Raw genomic sequence first — 16,223 nt, forward strand, 5'->3', positions numbered from 1 at the left:
ACACATCAGAAAAAACAGGTTCAGAACAGTTTATCCACGTGAAAACAAGCTCCCGGCAGTCCTGCCAAGGTCAGCGTGAAGTGCTGAGCTGAGGCTCTCGCACACCTGCCTTTCCTGGGCAGGCAAGGCACCCTGGGGAGGGCAGCACGCAAGCCCTCCCTGCCCGTGCCCTTCTCCCTGCCCGCCTGCCTGCCCACCCACTCGCTCCTCACTCAACCAGAAAAGAAAACCGTGGGCTTCTCCAGGCCAAACAAGACACAAATTTCCTGCCACACGTGTGTGAAAGCTGGGTAGGGGTTTAATCAGTGCAGGTTTGTGCATGGGACCCTGTGGTGCTCAGCTGGGCCATCACCCCTTGGCCAGCCATTGGGATGTTATACGTGGGGATCTGGGTCTGGGTGTCCGTTCTCCTTGCACAAAATCCTGGGGAAGAACATGGTCCTGACCCAGGGTGAGTGCTGCAAAGACGGTGTCTCCTCTTCCTAGCACCCATCTGAAGGTCTGCTCCGGCGCAGGGCTGGGCATCACTGGATGCACTGCTCCACCAGCAGCGACCTGGCTGCTCCAGGTGTCACCTGCACGGCTCTTCCCAGCCTCGCCTCTCCCAGGGGCACCGAGTGAGAGTTTTCATGGTGCTCTGCTCGTTACTGAGTCCTTAGGACCTCCCCACTGCCTTCTCCCAGCGCAGGTGAGATACTGAGGTCTCCCAGCCCTCTCCTTTGGTCTGCAGTGCCTGTGTCGCTTCTCACCCGGCCTGGCCCGGCCGTTAGCTCTCCTCGGAGGTATGGTCATGGGAAGCAGAACAGTTCTCCGGTTCCTTTGTGATCCCTGCTGAGATCTGCTCTGCTTTGACTTTCTTTCTTCCTCTCATTGACTTCTTAGCTCCTGTTAACAGCAAGATGACCGCAGGAGTTAACCACAAAGCAATGGATTCACACGTATGAGGTCAGCGTGGCCTCATCCCAAAACAGTGACAGCGCAGGAGGAAGCAAAGCTCAGCAAAGGAAAGATGAAGAGAAACCCTTCTCACATGTGAGATGCACGGGTACCTGGGGGAGGCTGTTGTGGCCCTGGAAACAGAAACAACATCTGAAGCAGAAACAGGCAAGAGAACCAACCTGGTACATGAGAATGCCTGAGAGGTTACCAGGCCAGCGGGATGAATTTTTTTTGAGTTCTCCAGCTTCCAGTGTGGTACACAGGACCCACTACACACTGAGAGAGGAGTTACACCTCTCCATCACCCCGTTCCTGCCACGACTGCATCCAGCCCTTGCTCGGGACATCCCCATCCACTCCCGGAGGGCCGGGCTCGCTGAGGTTGGGGCAGGTTCCTCCCCATCGCTTGGTGTGCCCGCGGTGAGCAGGCTCCTCTGAAGGCTGGGCACAGAGCAAGGGGCAGCTCTTGCCTGTTGAACAAGGTCTTTTCACGCTCAAACAGCCCTTTCTACGTTCATAATCGAGTCGACACTGCCCTGTCCTTACCGACAGCGCGAAGGGGGTTAGGAGCGGGGTATTTCTGACAGAGCACTTTTTAAGGCTTGACAGGCACACTGTTATCCTTGCCCTTATCAGGAGCAGGTTTTTCGCTTATTCACCTGTAGGAAACACGGATGCCACACATTCCTCTGTCAGCAGGGAAATCCTCTACAGCCGCGCTGGAAGATCAACAGGGTTGGCCAAACCTTTCTCCCAGTGTCAATAACTCACTGCTGGGAATTTGTCTTTCTCCAACCAGCACCTCCCTGAGTGGCTAAGCAAACAGCAGGGACTTCACCCTGTCAGCTTAGGGGCTCGGGAGGGCTCCCCCGGCCACCCTGCCCTCGCTCCCTCGGCTAACCATTAGCAGGGCTCCTCAGCCTGGAGATACAGCCGTCGCCGAAATGCGGTGCGGCGTGTCTTATCTCAGGGAAACGAAAGACTCTGCTGTATCACCCTGGGCAAACATGAATTTGTGGCGTGGCATGCACTTGGCAGAGGAGCATCGTCCTCTCCGCCGCAGGGAAAGCGGCTGGTGTCCCCTGGTATTTCTCGCAGGAGCCCCTCAGGAAGCTGATGCCACAAGGAATTCCTCCTCCCTACCTTTTGTCCAAGGATCCTGTCCTCTTTTCCTCTTCTTCTGCAGCACATGAGCTTTGTCTTTGGTGCAATAATATTTCCCATCTGCCTGAGCTTCCTGTAGGATGTCATCTTCATACGGGGCAGCCACCTGCACCAACAAGAAGAACAGTCAGTTTACAAAGTACCTCGCTCTCCCAGGGAGGTGATGGCCTGGTGGCATCACTAGGGACCTTTGTGACATTTGCTACAGAGGGGTGACAAATGCTGTTTTCCAGAAACCCTCTTGACTAGCTGGAAGGAGTGATATCTCTCTCCCTCAGCAACAAGTTGGTGAACAGTGTGGGAATGAGGTTTGGCATGTCGTCTAGGAAGATCCACCACCTCCTGGCATGAGCTCGGGCAGGGACAACCCATCGTACATCTCCCAGACCTGAGAACCCAAGCTAATGGACTGAGGAGAGGAAACACACCTCGCTGTCCGTCGTGTCTGGCTCATCAGACTCCTGCTTCCCAGACTCAGCATCCTCGTCATCTAAGGAAACACAAAAGGAAGGAGTTTTTTTGGCTGGCGGGGGGTCTGACAAGCTCACAAGCAGATGCAGAGCCACTGGCCCAGGCTCTGAGAGCCATCAAGGCTCCCATTTGAGACCCAGGTGGGGAGAGGTGCGTCTGGGTAATGTGGCCAAAATGCATGATCCTCAAGTTTGCTGCGGGTGCGCGTGGGTGGCTCTCGGCAGGGAACGTGTGCCCGACCAGAGGAAGAAAGGCGGGGGAGCTGCTTCCCTACCCAGCAAAAGGATTTTGCTGCACACAGGCCCTGAGGCTATGCAACCCCAGACACGTACGTACCTGCACGCACCAGACACGCACCCAACGCTCGCACAGAGCGACGCTGCCCGGGCCGGGGACCGAGCCTTGCCGGCGGTGGCATTGCCCTCTCTGCACCCGCAGCAGCACAGCTGTGTGGGCTGTGGAGGGGTGGAAAGGGCTGGGGATGGAAAGGGCTGGGGATGGAGCTGTGCCCTCTTCCCAGGGGCAGGGGGCATTCCAGGACCTCAATCCTTCTTGCTCTTGACACCCAGGTCTAGCTGGGGTGGGACCGTGGCAGGGCAGCCTCCCGGGTTGGGGAGCTGAGGGTGCTGCTTGCAGGCATTCCCAGAGCCCCGGTAGCCTGATCCCGTACTCATCCTTCCACGGGTTAAAGTTCACTAGAAGGTGCAGAAGTATTTGTGTATTGTTCCCGGGGCTTAAGGTGAGAACTGAAGAAAGTCCTGTGTTCCCACACCCAGAATGTAATCAGCTGAAATTCTTCTGCTGTGATGCTATCTCCTTAGTATGCAAATCACAGAGGACTCCCCTTTTTTTTTTTTTTTTTTTTTTTTTCCACCGTGCAAAATCCTGCTCAGGATAGTGTTCCCAAACCGCTCCGACACGCCCAGACCAACTAATCCAGGAGAGCTCAACTTTCTGGCCCAGCCAGTACAGCTGGTGCTGAGCAGCTCTCGGCAGACGTGCTTCCCGCTCCGCTCCCCATGGCTGCTGTCTCCCACTCGCCTGGGCAAAACGGGTGCCCACGTCCCACGGCGGTCGGGCAGGGAGAAAGCACCGCGTGTCCCCAGACTAAGGGTGCTGCTGGCTTTGGGAATGGGAATGGTTTTTACAGGGGATGGAGCGGGGAAAGGGAGGAGAGCATCCTGTCCTGTTTGTTGTAGGGACCAGCATCCCTCGCTCCGTGCTCAGCCCTGCGTGCTGTCCCAGCACAGGGCACGCTTTGGAGCAAAGGGGGCACAGACAGGGATGGTTTTCCCAGTGCTAGTCCTGCAAACCTCTTGCCTTTTCCCCATCCTTTCTGGGGCCACTTCTGAGTTCCTGCATCCCTGAGAGAGGTGGGTGATACTGGGCAGCAATGCTGTCCTGTGGTTGTGGCTCACCGTGGAGTGGGTTTTGCCAATGTGAAAATTGAGAACTCAAGGATGGAAATGTGAAACCCGAAGTTCCCCCGATGGCCCAAAAGAGCTGGGAGCCAGGAGCACCTGGGTCTCTGGAAAGGTGTCCCGTCCCGGTTAGCTGCTGCTTCGGTCGGTGGGGATTGCAGGTGGGTGCAGAGCCCAGCACAGGGAGCTCCTGGCCATAAGACACCTTCCCCAAAATGCACCATTTGCTCTTGCCCTGTCAAGCACCACGTTTGCCTGGGGCTTTTTACCTGGTTCTTCCTTCTGTGCACCGACAGCCAGTCTCACCCCGGTCTCGGGAAGGGTCTCTGGGTCGCTCGGCGTGGACTCGTTTGTCGGACGTGCCCGTGAGAGCGCAAGCTGTAAGACAGGGAGCACAAACGCTGCCTTCGCCAGGCAGGGGGAAGGAGCTGTCTCCCGTCCCTGTGTGATGACTGCGACACCCATGGGGACGAGCATCGCAGCGAGGTTTCTTGGCATTTGTGGTATGTGGCAGGAGAGCCCAGCACCCCTCCTGCACCGACCTGCGGTGACAGGGACTGGGCACAGGTGCTGCCCCATGCTGGCCCTTGGACCCAGACTGGAACCCCATGGACACCGGAGAGGAGGGGAGGTGGGGAACGAGGGCCAGGGCTGAGCAGCCACGGCTTTACCCTGTGCAAATACATCCCCGCTGGCTTCACGCGCAGCAAAGCCTCCCACGGGATGTTAATGGTGGCCATGGGATGTTAATGGTGGCCACGGGATGTTAATGGTGGCCACGGTTGATGCCAACATGAGCTGTACTCACCACAGCTTCATCCTCCTCCTCCTCTTCCTCCTTGACAGCACCAGGCGGTGCCCGGGCGGCACTGGGCCAGCGGTAGGGGAAGCGCAAGTCGTCCCGCTCTGCTCCGTGTCTCCCACAGAGACCGCCGGCTGCTGGCACGGCTGGGATCTCCCTGGGGCTCGGCCGTGGGCTACCGGCCCCTCGCAGCTCCTGGCGACTGTGCCAGCCCGTTTCCCTGCCGCGGCCGGAGTCTGACAGATCCAGCGGTGCGTCTGCACCATCGTCCTTCGCTGCCTCTGCCTTTGTCCGGAGCTCGGAGCTGTCCCGGCTGAGACAAAGCTCCTTTTCCTCCTTCGCATCCATGGCATCCTCCAGGAAGGACCTTTCCTCCTTGCATCCCAGCGTGATGCCGGGCCACGGGGAGAGGGGCCGCTCCTCGGTCACGGGCCTTGGGTCTCCGTCTGCCCTCTGGCCTGGCTGGCACTGCTGCGTGAGGAAATGCTGCAGCCGCTCCCTCTGCTTGAGGAGCTGCAGCTTCTCCTCCAGCTGCTGATCCCTCACGTACGCCATGGCGGCAGGGAGCTTCAGCAAGGCTGCGCGATCTTCCCAGCCATCATGCGACCGTGTCCTGCCATCCACATCTTTGGCCTTGAGCAGATGGCTGGAGAAGCTGCCGCCGTCCCGCTCTACTGAGGCACAGTTGCTCGCCAGCCCGAGCTGGTGCAGGGAAAGGTGCTTGTGGAGCAGGCAGAGCTGCTCTCTCCGGGCGGCCAGTTTTAGATTTTCGTAGGATGGAGCACCCTTGGGGGAGTCCGGTTTGCTTGCTGTTAAATAACTACAAGAAGCATGGAAAAAAAATCACAATAATTAGATAATTTTCATGTAATTTCCCTGCTCCTGTGGGTGATGTCCATGGTCTCTCCAGCTCTTTCCGTGCCCCGCTGCCCGTTGGAGCTCCTGGCCCCATGCACCATGGTCACCGTTGGGTGCAGTGCTGGGGAGGAGGGTCCCAGTGGCTGTGGGAGCCAGGCAGCCGGCAGTGGGTCTTCACACCACACACACTGCAGGAAGCCGTCACCATCCCACCATCCAGCAGCGCTCTCCTGTTCCTGGGCCATGGCAGGTCCAGGCAGGGGGCTGAGCGCGTCGGGGGATGCAGTGACGCTCACATCAGCGCTGCTGCTGAGAAGTCACTTGTCAAACCATGCCTTACAGCCAGCAGTGTCCTAACTACCCCCCCCTTGGGCTTGCTTAGTGCCTTGGTGGGCCTGAAGACCTCCAGGGTGGAGGAGCAACCCACCCTCCCCTGATCTCACTCAGTGGGAGTTTTCACAGCCATGCTAAGAAGGTTGGCGTGGTGCGTGAACCTGCCCTGCGAACTGAGCCCCTGCTGTTGCTGGGCATTTGGCAGCTTCCGTGCGCATGAGCTTTTCCCGGGAATGCTCAGCAGACCTACTCCCACTCTGGGAAACTGGCTGCCTCTACAGCTGAACTCAGTGGCTTTGCTCAGCCCTCCACGCTTCTGAAATCAACGGGGAGGAGAAGCGCGGGAAGTGCTGAGCCCTGCAGAAAGCCCATGAGAATAGATAAGGAGGAGCAGGGATCGCTGCCTCCCATGAGGCAAGTCCTTCTCCTCCCGGCTGGAAGTGGGGGGACTCGGTTAGCTTTCTGGATCTGTCTGACAAAGCTGGCATAACGAGAGGCTGTTTTTGTTGGACTGGATTCCAGTCATTTTTTGCTGGTGTAAACTGGGAGACCACCCCCCTTCTCTTCCCAAGGCTGTGGGAGAAGTCTGGAGAAGAAGGTGGGCAGATAGAGTGAATACCGGCCATCTCATTGCAGTCTGCCTGGTGGGACAGCTGCAATGAGACCCACAGACCCACACCGCGACCCACAAGCAGGTAACTCACGCCTCAAGGCTGGGGCTGTGCTCCCGCTCCATCTTCCTTGCCGGTGGGGACACTGCTGCCCCCGAAGGACTTTTCTCCAGGAGGCAGGGTCTAGAGCAGGATCTCATCAGGGCAATAGTTCCATGCAGCTGGTTGGCAATCCTCTGGGATGCCTGTGGCAGAGGGGAGAAAGTCCACATGAGCCGTTCTGCTGCGCGCCCCGGGCAGCGTGTGGCTACGGGAGCCTCGCTGAACGGAGACGCAGCTGCTCACCAGCGTGAGCAAGACAGACGGCTTCTAAGTGCTCTGTGTGATACAATTCCGGTCAACATCTCAATTGTGTTTTTATTGGTTTTCCCAGGAAATTTCCCCTTCGTGTTTTCTAGCGGGATGTACAGTACTCTCTGGCTGAACAGATTTGTAGCCCAGGAGGTCTTGTGCCTCCTCTCAAGTCAAGCCGTGATTCAGTGGCTTAACCAAGATTCTGTAAATCCCCTGACCCCCCGTCAGGCCACCAGACTCTATTCACACAAGCTGCTGGTGTGCGCTGATTTGACGGGTGTATTTCCAGTGGAGTGCCTGGCTGTGAGGCCAGGACATCATCATCTCCATCTGCTGTCATGAAAGGCTCATCACAAGTTCTGACTTGACTTTCCCCTGCCCACCTGGAGAAGTCACCATCCTTCCTGCGATCCCTATTAATTATCCTCACAGCCTGCCTGCAGCCTTACCAAAACCCCTTCTCACCTGCTCTTTCAAGTTTTCCGTGGAGTTCAGGTAAGCAAAGCCTGTGCCAAAACAGAAGCACCTACGTGGGTGTGTGTGTGGGCTTGAGTTCCCACGGCCAGGAGCAGGCCTCCAGGTTCTGCAGCCTCATCTCCCAGTGTCCAATATCACCGTATCACTCAGCATCCCTCAGCTGACACATACTCTCTGTGTTTTAAAGGCATGGCAGGCTTGCATCCATGCACAAAATGGCAACCGCTGAGTGCCCTCTGAAAACCCCAATATTCATCATGCTGTGGATGAAGAGACATCTTTGATGCTCCTGGGCCGGGCTGCTGTCGTGTATTTGTTCTCAGTACCCACAACTCCCACAGTTTACATGTTCTCCAGGCTTTTCCAACACTCAGTGCTCCAGTTTCTTGCTTGCCTGAATAATGGAGAGCTGACTCTGTAACTCAGGATGAGCTTCCCTGAAATGTGGCTCAGCCACATCTCCCCAGGCCCGTCGCTCCTCAGGGTGTTCCCCAGCAAGATATCTGAGAGAGGAACCAGAGCGATGGGCAGAGGACCCAAGGATGCTAGAGGTGTTGTCATGGAGGATAAACACAGGAGCAAAGACAGACGTGCATACGCACAGCCGGGACAGAAGCCTCTGCCAAACTCCAAACGCTCTGCTTGCAGTCATTGGCAATTTCTGCAGAGAGGATGCATCTGGCATTCGGTAGGTGCCTTCCTTGGCTCTGGCAACGGCAAACTGCCCAAGTCTGGCTAATTGTTTCACCCCCTAAGTGCCTCCTGCTCTTTCCCTACCCCAGTCTACCTCTCTTGATCCAGTTCGGATGACCACAGTGATGGGAAAGCCTCAGGACACCAGGCTTCCTCCAGCAACTCACCATTTCTGCGAGGCTGACTTCTTGGAGGATGGTGCCTGGGGAAGTCCTACTGCTTGGAGAGCTTCTCTGTCCTGCAGGCTTTTCTGCAAAACAGACACAACCAGCCACCATGACAGTCCCGCAGAGCTGGTGCAGGCTGTCCTGCCCTGCAGTATGCTAGAGTCCCACAGCCTCCCAAGGATGCCACTGGCTGGCACCAACCACCTCCTATTGAAGATTTTGAGCCAAAATTTCTGTCTGGCTCAAGCCAGCATCTGATTGAACGCACCCTCCGTTGCATGTGTTGCATGTGTGGGTGGCAGCAAGGCGAAGACACGCATGGAACGGGTGGCAGGTCCACACCTGCACAGCACTCGTCTTACAGCGAGGGCATCCAGGTTCTCCTTTGCTCTAAAGCAGAACAGCATGTTTCTCCCTTGACATGCATTTCCCTCCCCAGCAGCTGTTCTGCCCATGGCAATGTCCATCTGAGCTGCCAATAGCTTGACTTTGCTCTCCAGACCCTTTCCCACAGCAGCTTTGCTTCATGGCTCAGTCACTCTTCCCACCCCCAGGTCCCTCAAGGGTGGTGGGAGCCAGCAGCACCCACCTTCTCCCAGCTCAAGGCCTGGCACGTCATGGTGGGCTTCTTCTGCTCCCCTGTGAGCTGCTTTCTCGGTGCCGGCATTCCTGCTCGCTGGGGACAGCAAAGCCAAGGGGGAGCTGGGGTTGGAGCTGCTTTCTCTGGAGGTGACTCCTGGGTGCTTTGTCCTGTCCCTGTTGAAAGGAGGACACAAATTAATGAGAAGGGGCAGGAGAAGGAAGATTTGAGAGCCACTGTACTGAGAGTTCCGAGTTACAGAACCTGATATATAAATATACATACGTATTTTATATATATGTGTGTGTGTGTGTGTGTATGTATGTATGTGGATATACTGAATCCTCAGACTCATCTCCTTCCATTCCAGCTTATCGCTAGCTCAGCTGCAGTCTGGAGCATGGGACAGAGCCAGCATGACAGCTCAAGATCTGATTTCCCCACTTCGCTGTGGGTAACGTCGCAGGAAGCCGCGGCGTTGGGTAAGCCAAAACCCAACCGCGGCTATTGCAAAAGCTCTGTGAGAACCTGTACGTCCCTGGCTGGCCTTTCAGGCTGGTGTAGGGGTGGATTCAGCGCCGGGATGTGGTGGCTGTTCCCCTTCACCATATTGAGCTGGTGGGGCTGATGCTCATGGTCAGGATGAGGGAGTCACTGAGTCTCAGAGACCCCCATGTTGTGGACAAAGTCCTGGCTGGACCCTGATGTCAGGATGTGGGTGTTTGGCTGGAATTCTTCCTATCCAGCAGCCCAGGGAAGAACAGAGCAGGAACTCTCAGTGCTCAGCAAACCCAGCCCAACCTACAGCTCTGAAACTCCTCGGGCCTTGGGAAGCATCAGGGAGTAAAAGTGAGAGTTTCTCTTTAAGCAGAGGGTGCTTCTGTGCTCCAAAGAAAACACATTTCTAAACTAATCCCTCAGTGTTAATTCCTCGGGACTTTAAGCCCTTAAGGAATGAGCTGATTTGTGTATATTGGCCAGCCTGGCAGGTTACTTGGCTTTCATTGCAGGGCTCTGCTGGGCTATGAACCTGTTGGTGCAGATCGCTTCTCTCCCTTAACCCCGTCTCAGTCCCTTGCGTGTCACTCTCCTTCCCCCAAAACGCAGCCTGCTTCCTGCAGACCCTCTCTGGCTGCCACAGGAGGGGAACTGGTGCCATGGAAAAGTCATGGGCTTCGCTTCCCATGAGCAATCCCCCATGGGGGGGTGCTGAATATCCTTGATCCCCAAAAATTGAATCCTTGGATGCGGATGAACAGGGGAGTGAGCAAAGCTCAACAAGGACTTAGAGACCACTGCAGATGTTTCAATGTCTAACGTCTACAGGAATCCATAGGAATTAGATGCTAAAATATCCCCAAGGATGCTGCGGTCTGCATATAGCCCTGCTCAGCCGCGGGAAGCCTCTGTCCTTACCAAAACCCCTCATAATGAATGAATCCCAGGAGAGCACTTACTCCAGGCTCCGGAACCTTTTCAGCTCTTCCTTGAGAGTTTTGTTCTCCTCCCTCAGGCGGTTCGTCTCGTTAGCTGCAGGGACACAAGTTGTGCCGTGGATTCAGGCGCCACAAGGAGAGATGCTCCTTGCATCTTGCTGGGGATCATGAGGGAGGAGGAAGGAACGGCACCAGGTTTTGGAGGGATGCCGAATTTCCTACCTTCTCTGAAAACACTGGGGGCTAAGGGGTAAAAGGGAGTGACTTTCTGACTTGGGTTTGGCCAGGATTAGGGTCTGCTTGCAGCCCATCCAGCTCGAGGGGAAAGCGTGACCCAGACGGGGCGGTGGCTGCAGCACGGTGGGATGGACACGGCTGATGGGATGGACACGGCCAGCATCCTGCTCGCGAGCACCATGGCTCCCTCTGATGAGCAGGTGCTGAGTTAGGGGGAGGGCTGGGGGCTTGGTAGGGGGTGGGACAAAGGCCAGAGGGAGCTGTGAGCACCCAGCAGCTGGGAGCCACAGCAAGAAGGCAGCGAGCGAGAGCAGGCAGGCTCCCCGGGCTGGGTGGGCTGCCACCTCAGCTTGCTCCTGCTTGGAATGTGGGGAGCACTCAGGGAGCAATGGCAAAACAGGGGAGATAAACCAAGGGCTGCTTGCATGTCTCAATCCCTCCCAAAACACCCTATCTCCTTTACCCCCCATGACCCTCCCTGAGCCAGCCAGATACCCGGAGAAAAACACCCTGAGCCTGAGCGATGCTGGGAGCTCTGCCAAAGGCTCGGAGAAGATCCATCACACGTGTTGCTTGATTTCCATTTACCCAAGCTGAGCTGCTGCTGTGAATCCCCTGTCTTTGCCAGAGTGTTGCTTTTGTGGTGCCAAATGCATCTTTTTTCCGGGCGGCTGACACGGCCTGGCCAGCTCAGGGCTGCTCTCGGTGCGATCATCTCCCATTTTTCTGGAGATGTAGAGGGCTGCAAGCCCCCAGCTCTGCCGCTTCACGCGAGGGGTTACCTCTGCCTGGGGGGAGCTGCCGTCTGCAGTCCTGGTCAGATCCGATTTTTCAAGGCCCCCACATTCGCATTATCTCCCTTCCTTCTCCCCATCCCCAAACTCCTCCTGGATGCCCGGTCACTGGCAGGGCTCACGTGCAAATATCTGGGAGAGGCATTAACTGGCCAAAGCCGAGCTTACAGCAGCCCGCAGTACGTACTGAGGATGAAGATGTGCTGGAGGCTCTGGAAATGGGAGGTCTCGTACTCGTTCTGCTTCTTTTTCGCCAGCTCCTGGGTGACCATGCATCTGTCGCAGAGACCCGCTCGCAGCCTGCGGGAAAGCCCCCGGCCGGCAGCTCGTTAACGTACGCTTCCCACGGGGGAAATAAACTCCTGCCCTGCCCACGGAGAAGCGTGAGCACCCAGCCCGTCACCCAGAATTGGTGAGAGGAGCTGTCACACCTGCAGCCCAGCCCCCTTCCACCCCCCCAGATCCAGACCTGCCACCATCAGCTTAGGAAAGCTCCCCAGCAGACGCCCAGTTTCCTCCAGCTCTCCCAGCAGCCAAGCATGAGCAAAAAAGATTTGTGTGCCACATCCCGCTCCTGGGAAGACAGCGAACCCCAAACTCTCTGCTTAGGAGGGTGCGCTCGCTCCCTGTTGAAAAGCAGAGCTTACCTGTTTTCTAACACCTTTACATTTTCTTTGAGGACCTTCTGTTGTTCCCTTAATTGGTGATTTTTAGCAAACAACTCTTCAATTCTCTGAGCATCACTAATTGAAGAAACAGAACAAAGAAAAGAGGGTTCATTCGGTGTCACCCCAAATCTGTGCCCTGATCCACAATGCCCTGTGAAAGGGTGCTCCCAGTCCGCCATGGTGGTTGCACTGGTGTGGCTGAATTGCTTTTGCTGGTGTGGCAGGAGGGGAAACAAATGTGTTAAAGTCCAGACGCTTTGCGACACCCGCCCTTGGAGTGAGCAGCTTGCTTCGTCCCGTTTTATCGCTTCCCGAGAGAGCAAGCACCCGTCGGCACGAGCATCACTTGCCAGTGGGAAGGAAAACTGGAGGTGCGCTGGGATCACCTCAGGCCCTGTCTATGCTGGGGACTTTCATGGCAAAAGTCACCTAAAGGTTTAAGTTTGGCAGAGCCAAAAAGGCAAACCGTGGAGGCAGCCTTGGAGGAGTGCCCGGCAGGGCTGAAAAGGAAGCAGCGTAACCTCCCCTCCGCCCTCGGTCCCGCCGCGGCGTGGGAAGAGCAGACACGGCGTTGCTCACCGGCACTTCTCCGTCGTCAGCTCCGTCAGCTTGCTTTGCAGACCTGCAAGAATTAACAGAGGAGGAGACGTGGCGATTTACTGCCAGTTTTTTGGCACTCGGAAACAAAATGATGGAACTTCAGGAGGGTGCCTGGCTTTGCAGAAACCTCATCCATTTACAAACCTTTTTCCCAAGAAGGAACAAGACATTGCCTGTGTTAAACAACATCATAGTTTAACGTAGCGGGAAAAGTTGTACAAAATGTGAGCTCATTTTGTATTTCCACTCTTTAATGACTCTGCATTTCCCTCCCACTCCCAAAAAGTCTGTTTCAGTTTTCTTCCTAGTTATTTCTCTTCACAGCACGCATTTCCCAGGTGGGCTGTATTTGATAACTCTTGGGGCTGCAAAGCGTCTTGGAGAATATTTACAGCTCAACAGGAACGGCTTTCCTTGATGGATCTGCAGATGTTACATCTTGTCAAAACCATTTTATGCAAAGTAGATGTAAACATGTGGTTTAAATTGCTCAACAGCTTCCTCTAACTCTCACACGGCTTGAAATTACACAAGAGAAGAATGAAATCGTAAGCCAGCATCCTCCAAAAGAGCTGTTGTTCTGTTCATAATATTGATACTGGGAATTAATGTAATAGGAAAACAACTGGATTTGGCGTTTGGTTGCTTAACCTAGTGGTTCTTATTTTAATAATATACGACCCGAGGAATAATTTATTTCCTGGAGGAATAAACTCTCTAACCTGACTCTAAGGTTTTCTTTGACAAAGCCTCGTAGTCCTGCTGCTTCTGTTCTACAGATTATTGCATCTTTCCACTTTCCCTTTGGTGTCAATATCCAAATACACTCCAACCCGTGTCGCTCAGAGAAGATGCCTGACGGGTGTGCGTGTCACTTCTGCAAACCTCCCGGTTCACCCTTATCACAGACCGCGGCAGCAGGAGCAGGGAAGGAGCCAAATCCCCTGTGATCAATGCCTGGAGCAAGTGGGTTATGTCCAGGGATACTGGATGCAGAAATGCCTGCTGTCTTCTGCTCCTCCTCATTGTCCAAAAAGTCACTGATTTTCTCAGTAAATCTCCATCGGGATGAGATGGATGAACCATACCAAGGTGCCATCAGATGGCATGGTCCCCTCAGGGTCGGGCTGTGACCCTGTGTCCCCATCCAGCCCCGTGGGTGATGCTTGCTGAGCCCTAATTCCCAAAGGTCCCTAATCCACACCCCCCTCCTCCTCCCTTCAGGTTATTTCAAAACCAAGAAACCAAGGTGGTATCACGAAGAAACGGACCTCCACTACTTTTTGATAAAACTTCTTTTGCCTTCTTACCTTGGACCTCTTTCTCATGTATTTCCTTGAGCTTATTCAGGAACTCTCCAAAACTCTCTGTGGACATGTTCAGGGCTGTGCCGAATGCAGGGCTGTTTCCTTTTCTTTCAAATTATTCAGGTTTCAGCCTAAAATAGAAAGAAAAGTCCAATAAAGGAGAACTGTCTTGTGTATGTGGTGTTCTGGAAAGTCTTAGGAACAGGGCAAAGCCCAAATCTGGAAAGTGAAATCGTTTACTAAACCACAGACATGTGCAAAGCAGCAGGCCCCTCTGGGGTGGCCTTGCTGGCTGCAGCCTCTCGAACCCTTGGAGACCCCAAACTGAGTGTTATTCACCCCATTTTCCAGAGAAACCTGGGGAGGTGACGCGCAAAGCCAAGCCCCGTAGGAAGCCTGGTGGGTGCAGAGCTGGCGAGGGCGCAGTCCCCGTGGGGCTGGACGTGAGCTGGGGCACCCCGGGGTGCACTGGCTGTCCCCAGTTGCTCCATACTGGGAGCGGTGTCGCAGCTTCTGCCCTGGGCTCAGATCTCTGCTCCACCTCCCTCTGCCTCAGTTTCCCCATTGAGTTTATGTGGTTATTAATGCTCCATCATGCTGAGTGCCATCACTTAGTGCTGGCAGTAGTGTTCAATAACCCCTGAGAACAGATAAAGTCCTCTGCTTTCTAAAAAAACTTTCTTTTTCCTTTTTTGGTTGAAAACATCCCCAAAAAACAGGAGAGGTAGAGAGCAGCCCACAACACCCCCAGCTTAGTAAGGTGGGAAAGGCAGGAGGTAAGCAAACAACCCAACAGTAAAGTAATTGTTTTTTTTAAGAATGCTGCCCTAATTTTAAGACTTTTAAATAGTTTTTGCCTTAATTTTAAAAATTTTGCCCTAATCCCATAAATTTTGAAATTACTAGCAGGAATGGAAAGTAGAAACCTTGGAGATGAGAAAGCTTATTACGCCAGTGATGACCTCATTCCTCCCTGGGATGTGGATGTTGGGATAAACTCTTTCCTTTCCATCAGTCAAAGCTTTGAGGAGTCTCGAATCCCCCAAAACAGCTGTGGGCCCAGGTCCCTCCTGGACTGTGGTGGTACTGGGGAAGGACGTGTGTCTGAGCATCCCTGCAGAACATCATGGAGGGTCCCTCAGGGTCTGAGCAGGAGGGGTGTGCAACCTTCTGGTCCCCCCAAGCAGGTCAGAAAAGCCCTGCCTGCCCCCGAGTGTCCTCTGGGACCACCAAAACCAGGCTGGGAGGAGAGGGACTTCCACTTGAGAGCATTCAGCATCGCCCCACGGGAGCCTCTCCCCTAAAAGTCATGCCAGGTTACTGAGTCAGAGCCAGTAATCCCAACAAAGCACCTGGACACTCAGCCTTCAGCCATGCAGAGATGACCAGGGAGAAAATCTCCTCTCCTTCGTTGGAAGGTGAAAGGCCGGGCTGGGACCCAGGTTTTGCAGCCCCACGGCAGCACGGGGAGTTTTCCACCAGGCTCCAGCACGCTCCCTGCGCGGCTCCCAGCCCGTGCCTTTATCTGCATGCAGAGCAGAGGTGTGCCGGCTCGCCTGCATATGCAAGATGTGGGCACGCATTGCTGGAAGAAGAAACTTTCCCCTAAAGCATCTGATTTTCAAAAGAAATGAGGCACGCGCCGGCGAGCAGAAGCAGCGAGCTGGGCTTGTGTGCTCTCGCAGCGAAACGGCTGCCTGAACACAAACCCTCTCGGAGTCCCTTCCTTTGCCTTTTGAGTGAATCTGGTACAAACAGAGCAGAGATCCCACTCTCTGGGGAAACAATTGCAGAAAATATTCATTGCTCTCACTTTCCTGGGCATAACCCACCCTTTCCCAGGGCTGGGCGATCTCTCCCAGCAAGGAAAAGCCACGCGAGGCACGGCTTGGCACGGCTCGCGCAGCTTGGGATCGGCTGCCGTGAAATGGGATTGGGAACCTATCCCTCTGCTCAGCCCCATGAGCCATAGCTGAGCAACAAGCCGGGGAAATAACACCCGCCTCTACTCCAAAAAAGAAAAAACTCACACTCCTGGTGTTAAGGGGAGGATCTTCCCGGGATCACTGAGTCCTAAATTCGGCTCTGCACTTCAGGATTAAAGGGGGGTTGTGAGACCCAGTCCTGCCATCGCAGGGTTGAAACCCTGAATGCCAACTGGGAAGGCTCTGAAGTGCTCAGGCACTGATTCCCATTACACTCCCCAGTGCTCTGAACTGGGAAGGGATCGCAACTGGGAGCGTAGCTGGTGGCAGCCGCGTGGGCTCCCTACGATGCTCGCCCGTGCCGGATCAGCCCCTGCCCACTGCGG

General features: G+C 55.1%; 1 protein-coding gene across 2 annotated transcripts; it reads right to left on the reverse strand.

The window, feature by feature from the left end:
* Positions 1-766: 766 nt before the first annotated feature.
* On the reverse strand, positions 767-13,982 carry RBBP8NL (RBBP8 N-terminal like). Of its 2 annotated transcripts, none has more exons than XM_086760961.1 (13): positions 13,916-13,982; positions 12,585-12,627; positions 11,985-12,080; positions 11,525-11,637; positions 10,328-10,400; positions 8,880-9,046; positions 8,291-8,373; positions 6,693-6,844; positions 4,804-5,617; positions 4,265-4,373; positions 2,532-2,593; positions 2,083-2,209; positions 767-885 (listed from the first exon to the last, which is right to left on the reverse strand). In XM_086760961.1, exons 1-13 carry the CDS (start codon positions 13,980-13,982, stop codon positions 767-769), a joined length of 2,025 nt encoding a protein of 674 aa, XP_086617087.1. The 2 variants fall into 2 exon arrangements, with proteins under 2 accessions (XP_086617087.1, XP_086617086.1); XM_086760960.1 differs by having other exon boundaries at positions 4,795-5,617.
* Between the last annotated feature and the right edge of the window lie 2,241 nt (positions 13,983-16,223).

Source organism: Chlamydotis macqueenii, chromosome 16, assembly GCF_036417535.1.
Source record: "Chlamydotis macqueenii isolate bChlMac1 chromosome 16, bChlMac1.mat, whole genome shotgun sequence".
Taxonomy (NCBI): domain Eukaryota; kingdom Metazoa; phylum Chordata; class Aves; order Otidiformes; family Otididae; genus Chlamydotis; species Chlamydotis macqueenii.

Excerpts from the sequence above, each read along its gene's own strand:
- RBBP8NL (XM_086760960.1), bottom strand. The coding sequence starts at position 13,982 with ATGTCCACAGAGAGTTTTGGAGAGTTCCTGAATAAGCTCAAGGAAATA. Across the intron at positions 12,628-13,915 it reads ACATGAGAAAGAGGTCCAAG|GTCTGCAAAGCAAGCTGACG; the intron begins GTAAGAAGGCAA and ends TAATTCTTGCAG. Across the intron at positions 2,210-2,531 it reads CAGACACGACGGACAGCGAG|GTGGCTGCCCCGTATGAAGA; the intron begins GTGTGTTTCCTC and ends TTGTTGGTGCAG.